The sequence below is a fragment of the Schistocerca gregaria genome, chromosome 4 (genome assembly GCF_023897955.1).
Source record: "Schistocerca gregaria isolate iqSchGreg1 chromosome 4, iqSchGreg1.2, whole genome shotgun sequence".
NCBI classification, from domain to species: Eukaryota; Metazoa; Arthropoda; class Insecta; order Orthoptera; family Acrididae; genus Schistocerca; species Schistocerca gregaria.
Window position 1 is genome coordinate 266,431,639 of NC_064923.1, and position 25,628 is coordinate 266,457,266.

The 25,628-nt window shown below is 38.3% G+C and overlaps 1 protein-coding gene across 1 annotated transcript in view; it reads right to left on the bottom strand.

The window, feature by feature from the left end:
• The window catches only part of LOC126266968 (polycomb group RING finger protein 3), a 41,958-nt gene that overhangs the window by 9,708 nt on the left and 6,622 nt on the right, over positions 1-25,628 (bottom strand). The window contains exons 3-5 of the mRNA XM_049971697.1: positions 17,529-17,681; positions 7,724-7,869; positions 6,519-6,662 (exon numbers count right to left, since the gene is read on the bottom strand). Of these exons, the coding sequence (XP_049827654.1) occupies positions 6,519-6,662; positions 7,724-7,869; positions 17,529-17,681 (443 nt within the window). The remainder of the gene's footprint in view (positions 1-6,518; positions 6,663-7,723; positions 7,870-17,528; positions 17,682-25,628) is intronic.

The following is a 25,628-nucleotide window of genomic DNA, read 5'->3' on the forward strand; positions in this document are numbered from 1 at the left end:
GCTGTGGTCGTGTGTGTGTGTGTGTGTGTGTGTGTGTGTGTGTGTGTGTGTGTGTGTGCGGTCTTTTTGATGAAGGCCTTGTTGGCTGAATGCTCACTTTCCAACGGTCTTTCTGTTGTGTCTGTATGCGACTCAGAATCTCTGCTATATGTGAGTAGCAACTAACCTTTCCACAATACTTTTGAATTTTAAAATTTGTGGTCTATTAGACTCAATAAAATTCGATTTCAATACTAGGTTAAAAATGCAGAATTCCCTGAGATTTCCAGATACAATGTAATTCCCTGAGAATTCCAGGTTTTCCAGAAGAATCACCACCCTGATATTAAATTCTGTGTTTTTCTATGATGTTTTTAGTTACAAATGCATTGGCTGTGCATTAATGACCTCATCTAAATCAATTTTGTTCTTCAGAAATAACAGCTTCTGTGATGTTCTTCATGCAGTTATTGATTATCTTCGAGCACGATTTGTAGCCAGTGTTTAGAGGACTGATACCAAAACAGCTGAAAAAACAGATTACTTCTGATGCACACCAAGGTCTGGGATCTTGCAATTTGTCTAACATTCATTTATTATCTGTAGTAGTTTTTTATTTAGTGATAGCCCTCTGCATTTATTTATTTCATCTATTCCAGTAGCTTTTCTGTTCTTCGTGTCTTTCAGAGCCTCTTTTAACTCCTGCATAGGAACTGGATCTACAGTTTCACTGTACTTACTTTCTCTAGGGTCCTCTTCAATCTTCTAAATGTACACTGTGAGGCAGTGGTTCTTTTTCCTTGTTCAGGGCTTTCATGATTTTGTATGCACAGTGCTGTGTACCAAGCATATAGTGTTCTGAGACACCTCTGAATGAGCCGCATGACTCTTGGTGTGCTTTGTGCACTATTGGTTTCACAGTGTTCTTTTTTATTTTGTATGTTTCCCTGCTCTCTGATGTTACAGTCTGTAGAAATTTCAAATAAGCTATTTGGTTTTTGTTATTGGCTTCTTTAATATCTGTGCTCTAAACTTAGAGTCATTTTGTCCCACCTGCTTTCTTCCCTTTACCAAGTGTTTCTGAGGCTGCTTCAGTAATACAGGTCTTAATATTATTCCACTCTATATTGACATCTTTATTGACTGATAGTGAAGCAATCTTTTCTTGGAGTCCATATTGGTAAAGTTTCCTAATACTATATTCTGACAGGAGAAGTACTTTGAATAAACATGTTGTGGCTTTTTTTGGAGTTTCTTTATTTCCTTCCATTTTGATAGTAGTCTTATCTTACTGCCTAAAAGGAAATGGTTGGTTCAGTTATGGAAGGCCTCATTAGGTACATATCTACATCTACACACAACCTCTGCAAGAATCCATATGGTGCATGATTTATTTGTTTTGTTTTAGGGTGTAAAAACAACTAAGGTCATATGCGCCCATGTCAGGACAGTAGAACACAAAGAGGAAAAAGGAGTTAAAAACGATTACATGTTAAGCCAGGTACTTTGAGAAAGGTCCATAAAATACACCATAGAGACAATGGAGGTCCTGAGCCAAACATTAAATGTCCTTTGCCATACTGCTAAGACAGATAAAAAGTAAAATGGGGTCGACAGCCTGCGTATTGTTCGCTAAAACTGCCAATAACTCAGATGGCAAATGTAAATGAGAACATAAGTGGTTAAAAAAAAGGGATGCGGTGCATGGTGGAGGGTACCTTGGACCATTATTATTAGTTTCCATTATTATTAGTTTCTTTTCCTGTTCCATTTGCAAATAGACTGAGAGAAAAATGTCAATGTGGCTCCATACAATCCCTAATTTCTCTTGTCCTGACAGCCCTTAATCAAAACGTATGCAGGTAGCACTAGAATCATTCAATGGTCAGCTTCAAATGCTGGTTCTCTAAGTTTTATCAATAGCATTTTGCAAAATGAATGAACCAACCATAAACAAATCTAGTGGCTGCCTCTGTAAGTCTTCAGTGTCTTCCCTAAAGCCAACCTGGTGGGGATTCCAAACATTCAAGCAGTATTCAAGAATGGGTTGCATTAGTGTTCTATACATGGCCTCTTTTTACGGATGAACGACACTTTCTTAAAATTCTTCCAATAAACCAAAGTTGATCATTTACCTCGTTCCATTTCAAATCACTTTGCGATGTTATGCCCAGATATTTCACTGATGTCACTGTGTCAAGCAGCACACTATCAGTGCTGTATTCAAACATTTTTGGGATTGTTTCTTTCTACTCATCTGCATTAACTTACATTTTTCTACTTTTAGGATAAGTTGCCATTCACCAGACCAGCTACAGACTTTGCCTTAGTCATCTTGTATCATTGGATAGTCACTAATCTCCAGGTAAAGAAGAAAATGGAACATTAATAAGCAAGGAACAGCCCCTTTTCGTGAATTGAGGTATTTTGCAGTTCTGCTATTGCCATAAATTGTCTAAGCTGTTTAGTGTTATAGATCTGCTTCACTTCACAGAAAGTGGCAGTTTCCATTAAGTGCACACTATTTCTCAATTGCTTCACTGATTTCTGGACGTCCAACAACACACTACGTATCTTTGTTTACATAAAATGGTCCCTTTCCAGGAATAATGAAAGAGACATTTCGAGAAATACTCCGACTCTTTACAGTGTTGGAGAGATGCTTCTAGATGAAATACAAAAATTTCCGGGTGAGTTTCACTGTTACCAGATGGTACACCCACTCCACTGAAGGTGGTATGGATTTGTGAACTAAGATTAATATTGTTCCCCTGTAAAGTTGATAAATACAAGACAACTGACTGAAGTCCTGCATATTGGAGTAAACTAAATAAAATTTGTATGTGGTAGGTGAGTATAAAATTTCTTGCAAATGACTTTTTTGCCTTACTGGCCATCCATCCCTGCAGCACATAATGAGTTTTGTACCATCACTGTGATCCAGATAATTAAGCTGGGACTCCATTCTCCATGCACACAATAATCCAACACTTCATTACTGTGTGGCTCGGCGATCACTGAAACATCACCAGAATATATTGCAATAGAGGACTGATGGTGTTGAGCAACACCCAGCTTTTTGATTCTGAGTTTGTGAAATATAGATGCAGCTCTGAATAACCAAGTTCGCTAAAGTGATTACTGTTGGGTTTGACCTAGAGGCCATATATACCAACTGTGTCAGATGTGTCTGCCAGTTAATGAAGTTTTGTCATACTTTCTTTCAGGAGATTACAGATTGGGCAGTTGATCCCTACATCCTTGTAAGGTGCCTGAAGGTGAAATATGAAATCAATAGCATCTAAATGTGTTATCAGTAAAGAACAATGAATCTAAGAGGACAACAGGAAAGGGAGAAATAAAAAATATTAATTTTTCCTCATACCCTTTATCACCGATGTCTCTAATGTCTTCCATCATTATGGAAGCTACTAAACTGTATTATCTTTCATTATTGTTTTAGTGTTTAAAATCATCATTTTCCACCTTCTGTAATGCACATTCTCAATGTGCATATTACTTCTCAAATTTGCCTCTACCTGTAGCTGCCAAACTGCCTGGTTATAATCACCAGACCTATTTCACAGCTTTCACATTCAAAGAGCAATGAGAAAATTTCTCAGACTGATACTGAAAGACTTTGCAGTTTTCAGTCAGAATGGCTTTTATTGTCTGACAAGACCCTTTTTAGGTCAGAGCACACTGTTCAATGTTTTTACAGCAAGCAGTTACTGTCCCTGAAATGTAATTTTGGAAGGTCTTCAAAACACCCATCTATGGCTGCCATAAACACATACCATGGGGCTAATATATACAATATTAAGTCATGCCAGTTTAGAGTTTTTTCCAAGATGCTGAATGTACATTTATGACTCCCACAAACATCTGTGGGTTCTACAAATTTCATACTTTATATCGTAGCTGCCAGTTGCCAATAGTTGCTGACATTGGTAAAAAAATTAATCAGTACTGAAACATTTGTTATTGTCACTTGTAGAAGTCAGCTGGTGTAAGCATACTTTGTACTGCACAAAGAAGGGTGAATTCCACTTTGATGTTGTGTTTCATATGTTTGTTTGTTATGTAAATTAGCTGTAAAAGAAAGCTGAGGAAGAAACATATTTACTTATGTACTTGGATATAACGATTCTTTTTCTATTTCTCTTCTGCAGTAAACACTACTGAATTGGTTTTATCTCTCTATCCAGTTTCAATACTATCAGTAACAAAATTTGTGTGTTAAATGTAGAAAATCCAAACAATATAAATGTTTTAAAATTCAAACTGAAGATTTCTAAAAATAAGTTACAACTTCTGGCAAAACACAGATTCTTGCCAGTTTGCTGGTAATGGCTGTTACTTACAAGACCAGCATCATACATTCTAACTCTTTGCTGCCCCAAAGAAGTTTCACTTAAACAGTTCCCCAAATTTTTTTGTCCCATAAATTTATGTTGTTGTTGAAGAGGCTCCACACTACTACATCCTGTGCAAGACTCTTCATCTCTGAACAACCACTGCAACCCACATCTATTTGAACCTATTTACTAATATTGTACTTCTCCCTTGGTCTTCCTCTGCAATTTTTACCCCTCCAATATTAAACTGATGATTCCTGTATGTCTCAAAACGTGTCCTATCAACCAATCCCTTCTTTTAGTCACATTATGCCATGAATTACTTTTCTCCCCAGTTCTTAATAGTTACGTGATCTACCAACCTAGTCTTCAGCATTCTTCTGTAGCACCACATTTCACGAGCTTTTATTTTCTTCTTGTCTGTAACACTTATAATCTAATGTTCTTGTAGAATTGGAAATGCAAGGAAGTCAGAGTGTGCTAAATCTGGCATGGAGTGTCAATGATCCACTAGTTTACAATATAGATTCTTCACTTACTCTAAACTCACAGCAACTTTGAGGGTAACTGCACTGTCCATATGGAAGACGATTTTTTCCCCTTTTGAAATCCAAGCAATTTCATTGATACTTTCTTTTTATAAAATTGACTTCTAATTATTGTTCTATCGTTTGTAAAGTAAACAATAAGAAGATACCCTCCCTGAATCCAAGAAAAACTGGACATAGCCTTTCTAGCAGTTCATCTTGTTTAATTCTGCAGTTCATCTTGTTTGATTACTGTTTTATTTTTGGTTTTGAAGAACCACCTCACATACGAAATTACAAATTGGCACACAAAATAAGTTGGACTTCTTTAACAATACTCTTATTTTGGCTGGTATTCAATAAATGTAGCACCCATCTTGTTTAGAGCTTTCTGATAATGTTGTAGCCCTTTCATAGCCAATTTAATTCTTAGTTAAAGTTTAAGGACATCATTCATGTCTATCATATTCATGATGTCATACTTCTGCACTACAAAAGTATGTCCATATGGTAGTAAGAGAACAGTGGAGTGATTTATTAAGGGATTATTAATATGCGTATGTGACTCAGCCCACAACTGTAGTTTATGGGAAATGAAGATATATTGCTAAGACAAGAGAAGGTCCTTTGAAAATGGTTTGTTAGCTGTTTGTAAGCAGCACTGTATACTTCTCTTAACATTAGGCTGACCACAAGCACACAGGAAATGTCAGTCTAAAAGAAGAATGATTGCAACAGGGCAGCGCAAATACACCAAATACGTCACTAAAAAAGATTGAGCCATTGGGAACCCGATCCTAGAAAAAGTTTTCCCAATACCAGAAGCATATGGCAGCCAAACACGAAAATCCTGACATGTATTGCTTGAGGAACTTGATGGATAGACAAAGAGGTGCCAAGACACCCTAGTGTAATCTATGACTCCGCAACACAAAGCCTATTTGCTGGCGAAAGCAAACAAATGGAAGGAAAACATGGGGCAAAGAAGGGCAAGGAGGAGAACACTTTGTGAAAAAGTTTCATTCATTTGGAACTTTGGAGAGCAATTCTGCAACAAAGAGCTCTGTCTTGTTGCAGTCTTGGAGGAGTCAATATGGGTCAGTGGCTGCTGCTTAGAGATGGTAGCCTTGATAAAATCCGTCACTGCCGCCTTGTCACACCCTGTTGCTAACAGTCACATGATGAAATTCACTGCACAGTGTTGAGGACATAAAGCACGTGATCCGAGTCATCCATGGCAGATATCACCACTACCTGCTCTCTACCACAGTACTGATGGTAACCCTCTGTTTTTCTTCAGCATCACCCCACTGTCGACAAGAATGTTTAATTCCATAAAATGCGCGTCTCAAGTACTATGAGAACCTTGCTCTCTTGCTTTGTTCCAGTGGCGCAATATAAGTAGTTGCAAACTTTATATTTCATTGTCCGATACCCCACATTTCCATATCACTTTCCTGTCCTCCTCTTTCCAATTGTAGGCATACTGTAGCATGTTTGTCTGATAGTGACTACTCTGGCAACCAGACTAATGAATTAACTGAACCCTTTTGCATAAACTAATGCAATACAAATTGATTATCCTACATATTTAAGGATCACACACACAAGTAAAAATTAAGACACCTGTAGTTTCTGAAAATGATGCACTTACATCTCTGTATTTCTCTGTCCCATTCAAGACTTTCTTGGCAATAAACTTTTTGAGGTGCGTAATTGTTGCCTGTGCTGAGCATCTGATGAATCTTCGCTTCAGAGTCTTTAAGTTTGTGCTTACACACTCCAGACATACATTTACCTGAAAAGGATAAATGAGAGACTGATGTGGTTATTAGCAAATACGTTAACTATTAAAGGAAAATAAAATGGATATTGCTACAGACTGAACAGTAACAAAAGCAAACCATGGTGTCTGATTTTTTTTATAATGTTAATTAGCCGTAAGTAGTAACAAATAACAAAGTGCCATTAATCGGATAGCATACAACAGAAAATCAAACACCAGAAAATAAAAGAAAAGAAATCTGAAAATTGAGAAGAGAGATGAGAAACAGGCAATCTTATAACACATGACCAAGCTATAAAATTGAAAAACCAACACGCTTTGACAAAGGCCAATAAACAAGTCTAAATTACATATCTTCAATTTTTTTTCAGCAAATTGCTCCAGGATATGGAAGTTAAGTTCAGTGATAATATCAGCTCAGTATCGTTTGGTAATATGAAATATAGATGAGAACATGGGACAGAGGCAGTAAAATATAAATTTACAACTGTATGCAAGAACACACAAAAAGTGAAAACTGGACAATATGAGACACAATTAGGAAGAGTAATAGAAATTCTACATTTATATCCCCATAAGGGAACTTGGTTTGATTATTATTTACTTGTATGGTTCATGGTCTACCGCAAATTTAGACACCTAATGTGTTGAGTGTCATGGAAGTCTCTCTTGTAGGTGGCTAATGAGCACATATGTAGTGGTGAGTTTTGTTGTAGCATGTTTGTGTTATTGTTAAATATTATTACAGAGAATATACAGGGTGCAATGATGTTGGCACTTTAAATAGTTATCTTGAATAGTATGTCCGAATTTCAGGAGACACTGAGGAGAGGTTTAGAATTTAACAATGGCACTGGTGGGAAAAAGCTTTCACTTCTATAGACGGAAGTTCTCTAAGAAATTTTTCCAAAATTTCGTTTACATATGACTACACCCCTAGTTAGCTCACAATCAAAAGACAGCTCCTTCCTGTCTCCTTTCATCTCACTAAGCAAATGTACTGACAGCAAAAAATTGAGAGTTTTATAGTCAAACAGGTATAGAACAGGCACAGAAAATACAAAATACTTTACCTGCTCATCTTGCCGATGGTAATCAGACTCTGCATGAGCATCAGCAGGTACCTTCTCCTCTTCCAGTTCACCAGCATTTGGTGGAATGTCTTTTGGACATGCAAGACCTCTGACACGATAAAATTCTCTTTCCCTCTTTATCTCATCTGGAAGCAAAAATGAAACTGTGTCATTAACAGTTTATTAATTTTTTGAAATATTTCATGAGCACCAGAGAGCATAAGTAGTTGAACAAAAAGAAATCCATACAGAACATATTATATCTAATTTTCCACTGTAAGTATGCTAACTCAAGGCACATTCCAAGAGTATTTGGCAGAGGAAAAATTCCCCTGACACTTACCTCTATGTAAATGTACGCTGATAACAGACAGTACTGTAGCTTTTGTTCTTTAATCCTCTGAGTACCAATGGTTCCTGCTTGAAACTTTTTTTGAGGTACTGGTGGCTTTCACACGAAACAACCAACGCTAGTGCAAGACAGAGCCATTTGGTGATACAATGAGGAACTTCTACGAATGTACTGCATTGTAGTAATCACTTACAGTGTTCAATGCAACAGTCATGGAGGTGAATGTGCTATGTGATTGTATGAGATTATGGCATGTGGTTTTTTTTAATAGCAGCCATATTGAGGAGATCACTGACAGTGAAAGTAAGTGCATCTAAAGGTACTTAAAAATTTTTAAAGTTTGTGCTACTGCATTTGTGAGGGGCTTCAAAATGAAACCACGGGAGCAATAAGTACTTTTGGTGTGGATTTATTAAATTTTAGACTCATTTTTGTTTGTTTAATAAGGACTATAATTTGTTTTGGGGATTACGAGTTCATGGAAGTTTCGAGATATGGGTTTGTGCCTAGAGAAAATACAAAACTGCTTTCAAACACAAGGGTGATTTGATAAGTCTGGCACAAAAATAAGAGAAAAATGTTTGTTTCTTAGACAAATCACCTTATTTCTCAACAATCCAGCTTTTTCATCCCATCAGAAACATTGGTTCTGTCAAACTCTGCAAAATATTTGTTGACTGCACAACTGTCACTTCCTCATTTGATAAACATTTCTTTCCAGCAAGCTGAAGTTTCAAGTTAGGGAACAGGAAAAAGTCACTTGGGGGCTTAGACTGGTGAATAGGGTAGACGAGGAACCAATTCAAAGGCCAATTCATGCACTTTCACTACCGTTATCGGTGATGTGTGGGATGATGCATTATCCTGATGAAAGAGCACTTTTTTGTTTGCCCACCTTGGTCTTTTTCCAGCCAAAGCAAGTTTCAAATGATCCAACAATGAAGCATAATAGAATCCAGTTATGGTTCCACCTTTTTCCTGGTAATCTATGAGGATCATTCCTTGGGAATCCCCATCACCTTACTAGCTAATAAAATGGTCTTTGCCTTCTTCGATACACTTTTACCAGTCTTTGTTCTTTGTTCTTACTGCCATTTTGATTCTTGTGTGTAATGATGGAGAAAGGTCTCATACTGTCACAGACCAGTGCAAAAGGTCTTCCAGATTGTGATTAAACATCACCAGACATTGTGCTGAAATGTTGTGCCGGATGCGCTTTTGGTCAACTGTGAGCAATCACAGCACGCACCTAGCACACAGGTTCTTTATAGTCAATTCTCAGTGCAAGATATAATGCACTCAATTTAGATGCCTACACTCTCAGCAATCTCACAAATTTTTATGCAGTGGTCTTGCAATACAATATTAAGGATTTTGTAAATGGTTTCCTTGTATTGAACTCAACTGGACGGTCAAAGTGTGCTTCATCTTTGGTGCTTGTCCAAACATGTTTAAATTCACCTGAAAGTAAATGGTCTTTAATGATGATGCAGAGCCCATGGAAACTTCTAATTTGTGTGTCAGGCCAACCCTTCAAATAAAAATGCTTCATATCAGAACTAAACTGTTTTTGCCAGTTTCAATCGCAGTTGACAAACTGACCAATTCAGAAGGCTGTCAGTAATGAACTGCACACTGTACATTGTTGAAATTTTTTATACAAACCTTGGAATAACCCTGAAATAATCAAGATTGCCAATCACGAAGGTGCAACAAAAATGTTCCATTCTTTCATGGAAATTTATCAGATTTATCAAACTACCATATTATATCTCGTGAAATAATGGGTAGTTGAAAATTGTATGTCCCAGGGGGTCCAAAGTGTAACCACCTCCTTAAAGCAATTGACTGTTTACTTTTTGCCAATTCCTTCTAGTATTACCTGCTTACTCTATTAATAAAGGTCAATTTTGTGAATACTTTTTTTTTTAACCTTGGAATTGACACTGTCAATAAAAGAAAACGATAAACTAAAATACAGCAGTACAGAAAGAATTGTTAATATAATGTTTGATCTAAATCAACAATGCAGCATAAATAAATGACTGAAAAGCGAAAAACATGAACAAATATACAGATGGACGACATGTACATTATCTGATAAAAGGTATCCATGAGAGGACGATCGGCCAGTATAAAAGAAGGCAGGAAGTATTGTGTTGTTAGTAAAGAAGCAGTAACAATAGAATGGGTTAGTCGGGAGAGCTCAGTGACTTCAAATGTGGTCTACTCACTGGATTTCACCAAAGTAACACACCCATCAGGGACACTTCAACCCTTCTCAAACTACACAAGTTGACTATCAGTGTTAAGTGAAAATGTGAAGGAACAAACACAGCTAAACCAAGACTAGACAGATCTCATGTACCGACGAATAGGGATCGTCAATCTATGCAGATAGGGAGGGGTTGAAAAATCACATGAAATCAGCAGAAGGAAGCATTCCTGAGTTACAGAGTGATACCTGCAGTTAAGTTAGCACAATGACTGTGCACATAGGGAGTTACAAAGAATAGAGTATAAAAGCTGACCAGCTTCTCATAAGCTACATATTTGTTCAGTCAATGCTAAATGATGCTTGAGATCATGTGAGTGACACCACTGGATCGTGGGATGTCTACAATGAGTGATGAATCTCGCTACATCCTTTGGCAATCTAATGAAAGTGTTTGGGTTTGGCGAATTCCTTGAGAACATTACCTGTCATGTGTAGTGCCAACAGTGAAGTAAGGAAGAGCTGGTGTTCCGGTACAATGTTTTTCATGGTTAGAGTGTGGTCTCTCTACTGTTCTTAAGAAAGTCTACATGTTGAATGAAATGAACACATTTTACACCATTATGTAGAGTGTTCAGTAAAGCAACAGTTTGGTAACTGTGATTTTATCAGCATGACAATGCACCTTGTCATAAAGCTGCATCTGTGAAGGAAAAGTTTGTGGACAATAACAGTCCTGAAATGGACAGGCCTGGCCAGTGTCCAGATCTGAACCCAGTGAAACAACTTACGGGTGATTTAGACACTCGACTTAATTCCAGACCCTAGCATCCAATGTTTCCTTCTCTGGTTTTGGCTCTTGATGAAGAATGGGCTGCTATTCCTTCGCAGACATTAGGATACTTCACTGAAAGTGTCCCCAGCAGACTTTAAGCTGTCTTAAAGGCAAAGGGTGGACACACTCCATATTAAATACATGTCTGGATACTTTTGATCAATGTATACAGGGTGAATCAGAACTCCACCAACAAACTTTCAGAGGCTGTTCAGGGGTACCTTCTGAGTATTTTAGTATAAGGGACCCAAGGACTCAGGCAGCTCATTACAGAGTAATCGTGTAATTATGATTTATTTTATTTGTTACCACAGTTACCTCTGTTTTTGAGAAAACATCTCCACAGTATTAAACAGACCTGCAATACGTAAGCACCAATACATACAACACATGACAGTGCAACGCTACAACCCTCAGGTGATGCAAAAGAACTGTGATGTTGCCATCAGTGTGTGTACAGCTCAGTGTAGTGTTGTCATGCCACTGTACCATTGCAGTAAGTGACCCCATACATGAGTTGCATATCTGTCAACTCTTCACACTACCCACAATACTGCTTTGTATCAGTATTTACACACAACTAACATTGCCAGAAAAGAAAACCCTAAACAGAACCAAGCAGTACTGAAGGAAAACTTGAGAGTAAAAAGAGCATTACTGTCATCAACAGCAGGTATCGTAAGAAAATGGAAACAAGACACACAATGCATACCATGGACATTTGCACTGCTTCAGTGCAATACAATTACAAAACTAATTGGGGCACGAAATGGAATACCTCTGTAAAAAGTCAACAGGCCATGAGTTCATTCTACAAAAATATTCAGAAGGTACCCCTGAATAACCTATGAAAGTTTACTGGTGGCATTCTGTTCCACCCATACAGGTAAAGAAGGCAATGCACAGTAGCTATAATACAGGAAACTATTCAGCACATCCAATGTAATAACAACAATGTTTAATTTTCAGTTGTTTTCTATTGAAGATTTATTCATGTGCGATGGAAAAATCATTGTCTAGGTGTCGATTTCACTATTCTGGTATTCCTATATTTGATATGTATAATGACATTCATTTAAAGTTATTGTTATCATTTAGTCTTGAGCACAGTATAATGGGCAGCAAATGAAAATGTTCTCATCATTTGCAATACCTTTGACATTTCCCCCAGGAGATGCTGATTTCCCTGAGTTTTCTACAAACACTTGATGGAAAGTGACTCATAGCCGACATATGGCTCTGCCCTTTTCCCGTTAAGTGTTTTAAGAAAACAGCTTTACAGTGATTGATTAGATTCCTGTAGGGTGCATAAAGCTTCCCTTGAAACCAGCATTCTGTTGCTGTTATAGAGAGGTTTAAATTAGGTGTAACTAAATATTTTTGATACAGTCCAATTATGAAATGGCATAGCTTCTCCAGACTATGTTGTAGGAAGATATTCACATGTTTCATAACTCTGGCTACGACGTTCCAGGTTTGACAGATGCGTACTACTGCCGAATTTATTTATTTATTTGAAATTTGTGGTAAGGTCTTATGAGACTAAACTTCTGAGGTGATCAGTCCCTAATCTTACGCACTACTTAATCTGCCTTTCCAAATAAAACTTTTAGAATCATTTTGCTGCTAAATTTTCTAGTTTTTTTTAAAAAATTTTGTGTCAATCTTCTTCCCTATTACTTGTCAATAGTAGAAGCGATTGAAGCAGGAAGGTGAGTTTTATGCTTCTATCAACTTTGATGCCTGGTTGTCATTTCTTGTTTTCGTTCTCCCATGACTTTTTCCAACGTGTAATCAAACAATATTAGTTTAGGTGTGTGTTATCTTTTCTGTTAAACTCGCAGAACCGAGCTCTCGTGTTTTCTGCACTTCATCTGGTCGTTGCAGTTAAGCCTTGAAAATGGCGGAGTGTGCATCCGCCGAAATATCGGCAGTTGTCGAAAATTCAACCTGGCTGAATGCCCGTAAGTACTTTGAACATAGTTTATGCCAGGAGAAGCTCAAGTTACAATATTAGTGAAAGTCTGTCCCCTTGTCAAAGTTAAGTTTAGACTGTAACAATTCATTTCCAGATTTAACTCCTGAGTTAATATTCTTCAGTGTAATTCCACTGAGATCAAAGTTTTTGGGGTTCACCATCTTCCTTGACAGCAAGTACAGTCACATAGTTTTTTTGAAACCAACACTGCAATAACTAAGTTCTTGTAGCCAAACGTCTTAAGAAACACGATATATTTAAACCTGATGATTTGGACTGCCTCGTTGTCGAAATGCCCTTGATACGTTCAAATTTTTGGTCAAGTTGTTCCCGAGTTCTTGTGTGAATAATTATGGGTGTGGTCTACGGCATAGATTAAAAAGGACATGATCTTGGTCATTTCAGTGTGTAGATGAACTGACTCCTTTGTTTACATGGCAGGTATTCTCTGCAAGCATTTCCTTTGATTTCCTAAGTAGAGAATTGATGCTGTAAAAAACCTAGATCTGATAACTGAACTTTTCTCTCATGGACTGACAGCAATAGCTCTTTGCATTACAAAGTCCATGGTAAAGAGAAACAGAACAATGACTGAATTTATTTTTGTTTTGTTCATGGATGATATTAAAGACAGATCCACCACCAGACTAAAAACTTGTGCAGCAATTGGAGTTGAGATATATATACATGATGGTGCTATTAATGCTTGGGTAATATTGATGATATTCATGATAGCTGTCAACATTGTTCTGTAATTTTGAGAACTGACAGATGTGGCAGAAGAAAGTGCTAACTCACAAAAGCATTTTTGCATGCTATATGTCTGGTTATATTCAAAGAGAAGAACATAAAGATGAAATGGCTAGAAATTTATATAGCAGACAGTGCTTTCCAGCAGTATGTGTGGAACTAGCAGTTACCTGCATGTGCGACATTTGGAAACACAGCAGATATTGTGATCATACTAGTCCTTCCTAAACTGAAGGTTAGCACTTTCCTCCACAGATCCCTTTGATTACCACTCTCTGCCATGTTTCAGAAGCTCTGCAGATATCTCATTTGAAATCTGATGCTTTCTTATTTCCACCAACTATTGCACTCTTGACATCAGCACAATGTAATGGGAACTACACTTTACCAATTTGTTCTCTCAGTTATGTGGCCAGTATTCTTCATACCAAATAATAAAATAAAGATTCCTTTCACTACAAATTCCAATCGGATTTAATTATGAGTTTCCAGGAGTCTTGATCACTGATTTCAAAAACATGCCTAATAAAATTATATGAGGGATTCTCTCCATGAACAAGTAAGACAAGAGAGAGAGAGAGAGAGAGAGAGAGAGAGAGAGAGAGAGAGAGAGAGAGAGAGAGTTTCTGTCTCAGCCCACATGAGCCAGCTGTTCTCTCTCCTGGCATTACTTAATCATGATTCACACAGGGCTACTGATTTCCCATTGTGACACTCTTTTGAAAAATTGGCATACAGAAAATGCTATTTCTGTTGATTGAGTGTGTTAGATTTGTTGTGTTTCTTTTATGTCACATTTAATAAACAGCATAAAAGCAAAATAATTCTCACTATGTGTGAACTACATCAAAATCAATGTCACATGTCCAATGTGCATCCTAAATGGCATGTAACTGATGGAACTGACATAATGATGCACAACAAGTTGCATCACGTGAACTATCTGGAAGTAACAACCGCCAATAAAAAAGCAATGGGAATACAGTATTTTTTGATGAATTTAACATACTACTAAAGTCATGGGTGACTGGAATTCGGTAAAAGGAAAAGGGAGAGAAGGAAACGTAGTAGGTGAATATGGACTGGGGCAAAGAAATGAAAGAGGAAGCCGCCTGGTAGAATTTTGCACAGAGCACAACTTAATCATACTTGGTTCAAGAATCATAAAAGAAGGCTGTATACATGGAAGAAGCCTGGAGATACTAAAAGGTATCAGAGAGATTATATAAAGGTAAGACAGAGATTTAGGAACCAGGTTTTAAATTGTAAGACATTTCCAGGGGCAGATGTGGACTGTGACTACAATCTATTGGTTATGACCTGTAGATTAAAACTGAAGAAACTGCAAAAAGGTGGAAATTTAAGGAGATGGGACATGGATAAACTAAAAAAACTATAGGTTGTACAGAGTTTCAGGGAGAGCATAAGGAGCAATTGACAGGAATGGGGGAAAGAAATACAGTAGAAGAAGTATGGGTAGCTTTGAGGGATGACGTAGTGAAGGCAGCAGAGGATCAAGTAGGTAAAATGACGAGGGCTAGTAGAACTCCTTGGGTAACAGAAGATATATTGAACTTCATTGATGAGAGGAGAAAATATAAAAGTGCAGGAAATGAAGCAGGCAAAATGGAATACAACGTCTCAAAAATGAGATCGACAGGAAGTGCAAAATGGCTAAGCAGGGATGGCTAGAGGACAAATGTAAGGATGTAGAGGCTTATCTCACTAGGGGTAAGATAGATACTGCATACAGGAAAATTAAAGAGACCTTTGGAGATAAGAGAACCATTTGTATGAACATCAAGAACTCAGATGGAAACCCAGTTCTAAGCAAAGAAGAGAAAGCAGGAAGGTGGAAGGAGTATATAGAGAGTCTATACAAGGGCGATGTACTTGAGGACAATATTATGGAATTGGAAGAAGGTGTAGATAAAGATGAAATGGGAGATACGATACTGCGTGTAGAGTTTGACAGAGCACTGAAAGACATGAGTCGAAAAAAGGCCCCCGGAGTAGACAACATTCAATTGGAACTACTGACGGCCTTGGGAGAGCCAGTCCTGACAAAACTCTACCATCTGGTGAGCAAGATATATGAGACAGGCGAAATACCCTCAGACTTCAAGAAGAATATAATAATTCCAATCCCAAAGAAAGCACGTGTTGACAGATGTGAAAATTACCGAACTATCAGTTTAATAAGTCACAGCTGCAAAATACTAACGCAAATTCTTTACAGACCAATGGAAAAACTAGTAGAGGTCGACCTCGGGGAAGATCAGTTTGGATTCCGTAGAAATGTTGGAACACGTGAGGCAATACTGACCCTACGACTTATCTTAGAAGCTACACTAAGGAAGGGCAAACCTACATTTCTAGCATTTGTAGACTTAGAGAAAGCTTTTGACAATGTTGACTGGAATATGCTCTTTCAAATTCTGAAGGTGGAGGGGGTAAAATACAGTGAGCGAAAGGCTATTTACAATTTGTACAGAAACCAGATGGTAGTTATAAGAGTCGAGGGACATGAAAGGGAAGCAGTGGTTGGGAAGGGAGTTAGACAGGGTTGTAGCCTCTCACCGATGTTATTCAATCTGTATATTGAGCAAGCAGTAAAGGAAACAAAAGAAAAATTTGGAGTAGGTATTAAAATCCATGGAGAAGAAATAAAAACTTTGAGGTTCGCCGATGACATCATAATTCTGTCAGAGACAGCAAAGGACTTGGAAGAGCAGTTGAACGGAATGGATAGTGTCTTGAAAGAAGGATATGAAATGAACATCAACAAAAAAAAAAACGCGGATAATGGAATGTAGTCGAATTAAGTCGGGTGATGCTGAAGGAAAGCGTTTCTGAAGAAGAGAAATCTGTTAACATCGAGTATAGATTTAAGTGTCAGGAAGTCATTTCTGAAAGTATTTGTATGGAGTGTAGCCATGTATGGAAGTGAAACATGGACGATAAATAATTTGGACAAGAAGAGAATAGAAGCTTTTGAAATGTGGTGCTACAGAAGAATGCTGAAGATTAGATGGGTAGATCATATAACTAATGAGGAAGTATTGAATAGGATTGGGGAGAAGAGAAGTTTGTGGCACAACTTGACCAGAAGAAGGGATCGGTTTGTAGGACATGTTCTGAGGCATCAAGGGATCGCCAATTTAGTATTGGAGGGCAGCATAGAAGGTAAAAATCATAGAGGGAGACCAAGAGATGACTACACTAAGCAGATTCAGAAGGATGAGGGTTGCAGTGGGTACTGGGAGATGAAGAAGCTTGCACAGGATAGAGTAGCATGGAGAACTGCATTAAACCAGTCTCAGGATTGAAGACCAAAACAACAACAACTAAAAATGCTGAGAACTCGTTGGAATACCATGTATTACCTTTCAGTTTCTTCAGTGTTCTGAGAAACAAATTATTCCAATTGTAAGGGCCATAATATATTTACATTATGTTTGAATAGTGTAAATGCAACAGTAGAGAGAACCTGATAAAGAATATTAAGATTGTGTGATCAAGGTGTAAATTGGTATAGTATTAAGATCTATGACCCAGTTTAAAATCACTGCAATTTAGTTCTACCAATACTGAGCTTCTGGTTTATACATTCACTAGAACCAATAAATATTACTTGCAATAAATCCATGTATGTTTAAGCATGATTACACTTACTATCTTGTAAATTTGGTACGAGTTTGTACACAATGTCTTGCATCGTTCGATCAAAGCTGATATACTGCAGTGGATGAGACTGGTGAATTACTATATTGCATGTTGGACATGTGTTATTTTCTTCTAAATGCTTCACCAAACAACTTTTGCAGACTGAAACATTAAAAAATTTACAATCAGAAAATACAAACATGTTTCACATACATCAAATGTGCTACAATGACACACAGAGCTTTGTTTCACTAACTTGCTAATCACACATGGCTGCTACACTAATGGGTCAAAATCCGAAGACTGATAGTATTTATTTACTTACCTATAAGATTTTGTCGCACCTTGTAAACCAAACTACTAGGCCTTGGACACAGTACACAGAATAATATGAGAAAATTTATAAACTAAATAAATAAATCAAGAAAACACAAAAACCAGAAGAAATTCCAGAGGTTTGGAAGCATGCATTATTTCATTCTTTACACAATTGAGGAGAAAAATGAATGCCAACAACTACAGAGGAATACCACTATTACCTGTTTCATATAAGATCCTTTTTACAGCAGTACTTAATATGCTAGGTAAGCAGGTAGGCAACAAGATTGGGAAGTATTAGGGTGTACTTTGGAAGGAGAGGTCGTGTTTGGAGCAGATCCATAGTCTTAAGCCCCTAATCCAAGACAGAACAGCAAGATGGAGGCCCTATATCATTGTTTGTGTACTTCAAAAAACCATGTAACTATTGCTAGAGCATTTCTATTTCAAATTTTGGAAAGGTTTGGTGTGGATGACAAAAGAAGAAGCATAATTTGGCAAATACTAGTGTACACAAAATGCAAAATTAAAGTGTAAAAAGAGGTATCTGAATCTTTCAATGTACGAAGAAGCTTTAGATAAGGAAATATTCTATCCCCCATTTTGTTAACAGTGCTCTTGAAAAGGTGATCCAAGAAGGGATAATGGACTAAGTACAACTGGGCTGGAAAAACAAGAATCTTAAAATTTTGGTGTTTAGTTTTGCCAATAACCTTGCAATACTGTCAACAAATGTAGTAACTGCAGCAAGAAAAAAAAATCAACATTTAAAAGAATGGCAGGAAAACCAGGCCTTCAAATATGTTATAAAAATAAATGACAAATATGAAACACAGATAACGGAAAAATTATGGGAATCAACAAATTAAATATCTCATTGAGGTGGCACAGAAGAACAGCTGTCGTGTGGAAGCTAACAAACTTAGAGCAAGGAAGATGGAAACGGCTTTTCAGTTGAATACAGATACAAACAAAAAGTTATCTGTCTCCCATAGCACACATTTACAGCACTATGTTACAAAAATAAAGCCAAATGTTTATATGCAGCCGAATGCCTAGATTTGAATAATACATTAGAAAAAAATCTTGGAAAAAAAGATACAGAAAGGTGAAGAAAAATACTGAGAGTGAGTGTGTGTGTGTGTGTGTGTGTGTGTGTGTGTGTGTGTGTGTGAGAGAGAGAGAGAGAGAGAGAGAGAGAGAGAGAGAGAGAGAGAGAGAGAGAGAGAGTGTGCACAAAGTGATCAGAAGTTTGGAAATAATAGCACTGTGACCGAATGAAAAATTACTGGAAAACCCAAAAACCCGAAAGTTAAATAAAAAATAGTTATTTATGTGGTCCACAGAAGACCCAAATCAAGTGAAGAAGAAAACATGAAAAAATTATGAGAGAGTATAGATATAAAGATAAAAAACAAATTACAGAGAAAAGTTCTTAACTACTATGACAGACTTCTTTACAGAAGAGAAGGAGTGTGCCACAATGAAACCTTTCAACTTATTGTTAAATACCTGGGATTTATCACTCGATTTTTTTTTTTCAGTTCTGCCTGAAGTTTACTGAAAATGAAACCTGCTGAACAGTGCAGAAATTTCTGTTTAATCAGTCCAACTTCTGCAGCAAGACCCTTGTAACTCCACAGTGAGATGAGATGAAGATATCTACTCCTTATAAATGTTTTTGTTCTCACATAAAGAGCAATAACTATGTCCTGAACCTCAGGAAACTTTTGTTTCAAACTAGAGCACAGATACTTGGCAACAATTTTCTGTTTGTTTTCACACTCCATTTCCATAAAAAAAAACAGGAAAATTCTGTTTCAATGGTGTGAAGAATATAATTGTGGCATTTTCTACAAATAACTTCAAGGAAGCACATGGGACTGGAACCTACATTTACATAAGTATTCTGCAAATCACTTAACAGTACTTGGAGCAATGTACTTTTTAACATTAATTGCCCTTCCCCTTTTCTTGCTCCACTTGCAAATCAAGCAAATGAAAAAGACTAAGTGTGTGCCTCTGTAAATGTCTTAATCTCTTATCTTGATATTATAGTCTGCCCACACCATATGATATGAGTAAATTTTTGTATTAAATTCACTTGTAGGTTCAGCGTCGCAGAACAGTTATGTCACAAGTATACTGAGACATTGAACACAATATTTATGCCAGAGTAATTTAACGAGAAGTAGAAGTATGTAGGCTGGGCTGGTACATGGGTCAGAGCAGACAACAAGTCTCACAGGGCTCATTTATAGTGACAGAAACACCACCCAAATGTGACCCCCACCAATTCAATTAAGTGCAAAGACAGTTACAGAGTACATAATACCTTCTAGCCATGAGATTCTTAATAGTAAAAGTCAGAAGGTTCTCCCCCCTTGACCTTCAATTTACATAATATTTATCAATGTTGTTTGTTCTTTTGGACATGTCCGAAACAGACACCATGCATTCATAAAGTTTTATCTGAGAGCACAAGACACTTTTACATAGAAAATTAGAGGCAAAGAATCAGAAACACCCTGCTCAGTGGGGAGAGCCAGAAGGAAAGGTCATTCGAACAGGATCTGAGCTACTGTCGGTAACACAACCACAATGGAGGGATGGCTCATAACATAAAACAAAACTAGAGATTTAAGTGTATGACTGATACAGAGGCAACATAGGTAGGTGGATTCTTTCTGGGAGGAATCGGAGGAGTAGTACCATGCACCAATTGTACTGCATCTTAAATGTCTGGAGAGGTCTTATTTGCAACCAGAAACCATACCTGGGATCATCAAATGAAACGTTGGGCAATTAACGATTTCAATCGCCAAATCATCACTGAGCTCATTCCCTGGGATACCCACATGACTTGCAACAGAGAGAAAGACAACTGAGCAGACACTACCACTTAGGTCAGAAAGTTGTGAATAATAGCAAGTATCACATTAACAGCCTGGAAACTGCTCAATGAGTCATCGCAAATTAATACACAGTCAAGGGTCTGTTTAATATATTATGGAGGTCTGGGGGGAATCCTGGCAAAGGGCCCTGAGGTGTGTTCTAAATTGCATGGAAGGTATGTGTCAAGGTAGATGCAGGGCAGGCCATTCTAGCAACACCACTTGCTGTTGGCTGAAGCTCCCTGATGCCACAGCAATGCCATGTAACATTGTGATTTTACAGCAAATGCTTTGCATTACAGATGCTGTAGTGTAATACTTATGCATTTTATTTTTGGTTACATTCAATACAAAGTTGGAAAAATCATAACAAGTAACATGACAGATAATTACACATTAGGACTAAATAAACAATCATGAACAAGAAAAATAAAGCACTCATTTGATGAAGAAGCATATGGTAATGAGGCTTCTTCCAGATGTCTATCGCTGTTCATGAGGTGAAAATGCAGTCACTAGCTACTTACTTGTTGTGGCACATTAGCTTCATCATTCAGATATCCAGTCCTTATAAATGTTTCTGTTCTTACGTAAATAGCAATAAGTATGCCCAGAACCTCAGGAAACTTTTGTTTCAAAATAGAGTACAGATATTTGACAACAATCTTTTGTTTGTTTGCACACTCCATTTCCATAAAAAGCAGCAAATTCTGTTTCAAAGCAGAACACTTTGTTTTTCCATACTAGCATTGGACAGTAAAGACCTTCATGACATACAACTGATTTTTAGTCTGCATAGGCTTTCTTGCTTCACTTTTTTCTGCTGGAAATACCCAATCATTTATCAGTGTTTTGGTATTTAAATGCAATACAGCCTGCAATTTACACTACCGGCCATTAAAATTGCTACACCAAGAAGAAATGCAGATGATAAACGCGTATTCATTGGACAAATATATTATACTAGAACTAACATGTGATTACATTTTCACGCAATTTGAGTGCATAGATCCTGAGAAATCAGTACCCAGAACAACTACCTCTGGCCATAATAACGGCCTTGATATGCCTGGGCATTGAGTCAAAGAGAGCTTGGATTGCGTGTACAGGTACAGCTGCCCATGCAGCTTTTACACGATACCACAGTTCATCAAGAGTAGTGACTGGCTTATTGTGACGAGCCAGTTGCTCGGCCACCATTGACCAGATGTTTTCAATTGGTGGGAGATCTGGAGAATGTTCTGGCCAGGGCAGCAGTCAAACATTTTCTGTATCTAGAAAGGCCCGTACAGAACTTGCAACATGCGGTCGGGCATTATCCTGCTGAAATGTAGGGTTTTGCAGGGATCGAATGAAGGGTAGAGCCACGGGTCATAACATATCTGAAATGTAACGTCCACTGTTCAAAGTGCTGTCAATGTGAATAAGAAATGACCGAGACGTGTAACCAATGGCACCCCATACCATCACGCCTGGTGATACGCCAGTATGGCGATGGCGAATACATGCTTCAAATGTGCATTCACTGCGATGTCGCCAAACATGGATGTGACCATCATGATGCTGTAAACAGAACTCTGATTCATCCAAAAAAAAAAAAAAAAAAAATGACGTTTTGCCATTCATGCACCCAGGTTCGTCGTTGAGTACACCATCACCGGCGCTCCTGTCTGTGGTGCAGCGTCAAGGATAACCGCAGCCATGGTCTCCGAGCTGATAGTCCATGTTGCTGCAGACGTCGTCGAACTGTTCGTGCAGATGGTTGTTGTCTTGCAAACGTCCTCATCTGTTGACTTAGCGATTGAGACGTGGCTGCACGATCCGTTATAGCCATGCGGATAAGATGCCTGTCATCTCGACTGCTAGTGATACGAGGCCGTTGGGATGCAGCACGACGTTCCGTATTACCCTCCTGAAGCCACCGATTCCATGTTCTGCTAACAGTCTTTGGATCTCGACCAACGCGAGCAGCAGTGTCGCGTTACGATAAACCAAGATCGTGATAGGCTACAATCCGACCCTTATCAAAATCGGAAACGTAATGGTACGCATTTCTCCTCCTTACACGGGGCATCACAACAACATTTCACCAGTCAATGCCAGTCAACTGCTGTTTGTGTATGAGAAATCGGTTGGAAACTTTCCTCATGTCAGCATGTTGGTGTTGCCACCGTCGTCAACCTTGTGTGAATGCTCTGAAAAGCTAATCATTTGCATATAACAGCATCTTCTTCCTGTCAGTTAAATTTCGCGTCTGTAGCACGTCATCTTCATGGTGTAACAATTTTAATGGCCAGTAGTGTATTTCACCACATCTGGAAGAACATCTGAGATTACAGAGTCTTCACACACCTGTTCGTAAATTTTCTTTGAGTTTCACAGCTCCTGGCATTTCCCATACTTAAAATAATTTTGATATGTCATGAACCTGAAATGAGGGTGGGGTATGTAAACGTGTACTGCCCTCTGTCAATACACTCGCTTTCTTTTCTGCCCCCCCCCCCCCCCCAAACTCCCTGTCCCAAAGCCTCCAGATGCTGCACCTGGCAGTCTTGCTATGCCTCCATCTAGTCCCTGCACGCTCCACCAGACAGCACTCTTCTCTCCTCCCAACTTCACTCTAATATGCCTCTCCCTTCCCTACCCTCTCCACATTGCTGCATTCGTTCAATGTGACTGTTTCAATCCATTCCTAGCTGCCAGAGATAGTAGTCATGTGTGCGTGAGGTGTGCTGGCTTGTGTTATGGATGTGTGTATGTTTCCCTTTCTAAAGAAGGCTTTGGCTGAAAGCTAAATGTGTCATTTTGTCATGCCTGCTCGTAACTTGTGTCATCTTTATGGTGAGTAGCAATCTATCCTTTTACTTATATTGTCATTATTACAACACAAACATTCCGAATGAAAAAGAATGATAGGAAGAAAAATGAGAGAAAATAAAAGAAGTTAATATGATGCTTAAAATGACACAGCAAAGGATTAGAAAGGAAAGAATTATGTTTTAGACAATAAATTGAATAAAAAATAACAATTTAAGTTATTTCAATAAATATTTAAAAATAAAAATGTGAAAGGATATGAAGAAATTGACCCCCAAACCTTTAGCATGTCAGGAATATACCCTAGACAATGTGCTATGCCACCACTTTGAAGAATGTAAACATTTGTAGGCCTCTAGCTCGTCACGCAGAGTTGTCCACACATTTGCATCAAAATATTCATTCACAAAATAAGTGCTCATCTTTGGGAAAACTATGGTAAATAATGGTTGTCATCTTTCAAGCAATATTAATGCATTACATAATGGTGCAAATACAATGACCCTTGTCCATCCTGACGTGAAATGAATTATTTTCCTTGGCTGCACATAGCGGCTTCCATGCTCTACTGAATGACCATGCACCACTGTCCTCTGCATGATGTCACGGGGCGCAAGGGTGTCGGGGAATTTTTTACTCATCTATGGCCAGAACTGCCTACCTTTTTTTATATACCTTGGGCCGATGCCACTTCATGCAAAAAGAATTTGGTAAGTTGCATGATCAGGAAAACATTGGATGGCAACTGCTTAAATGAGCAAGAGTTAGTACTATTCAAACTGAAGATCCCCACGTTGGCAAGGAGACTATCTACAGGACTAGACTGGAAGGTGCCAGTGGCCAGTCTTATTCCATGATGATGGACTGGAGCCAACAATTCCTAAGCTGAAGGAGCCACTGAGCCATAAATATGGTACCATAGTCCAAACTGGTATGAGACCAGAACTTCGTAAATATGGAGGAGAGTAGTGTGATTCACACCAAAAAGGTATGTGGACAAGGAAGCAGAGAGATTTAAGCTCTCACATACAACTAGTCTTTAGCTGGCAAAAATGCTGCACCAACATCAGTTTTTTTTTTATCACAGGGGAGCCCCAAAAACAAGATTGTGCAATTACATTCAAATGTTGGGTACCCAACTGCAGTTTTGGCTCAGGATAGACTGAGGTATGGAGTCTGATATGCATAACTCACATTTTCCAGGGAGTGAACTGGAAGCCATGGAAAAGAGCCCACATGGAAGCTCCTTGGATGGCATCTTGGAACTGGCATTCAGCCAAGACTACAGACTGGGGAGTTGTACCACATGCAAAATTCAGAGACATACAGTGTGGAGGCAACCAGTATAAGACAGGAGTTTATTAGTGCATTGGTGGTGATGTGTAAGATTAATGCTTAGCATGGAGCTCTGCAGGATATTTTTCTCCTGGACCTTTGAGCAGCTGACTGGTCTTCTAACTCTAATCAATGGGATAAAAATTATGAATAATAATTGATAGGGAGCCTCAAAAGCCCTGTCATGGAGGATACGTAAGATGTGATGGCACCAAGCAGTGCTATAAGCCTTCTGCAGGTTAAAAAACACTGTAACGAGGTGTGGATGTTTAGAAAAAGGCCTAGCAGATGCTGTTTCCAATCTAACCAAATTGTCAGTTATGGATTATCCATCCTGGAAACACACTGATAGCTGGACAAAAGGTCCCGTATTCAAGAACCCAGCATCATCATCGGAGTAACATTCTTTCAAGCACTTTGCATAGCACAGTATTGAGGTTAATCAGTCACTAGCTGTCACTGGACATTGGGGTTTTGCCTGGTTTAAGTATTGGGATTATGATACTATCTGGCCCCAGTGAAGACAAGTAGATGGCATCTTTGAGTGGAATTCAGACATCAGATTATGAGTCAAACCAGGGCCTTGGGACAATCATGAGTCAAGTCAACAGCTTGAAGCAGTTCCCAGTCAGCCATCGGTACAAATATCAACATGATGAGAGAGATCTGGGGAAGTTGTTGATCTACGGTGGCCCATAAAATTATGGTGCCACACCTGGAATGAAGAGGGATAAATTTCCAAGGA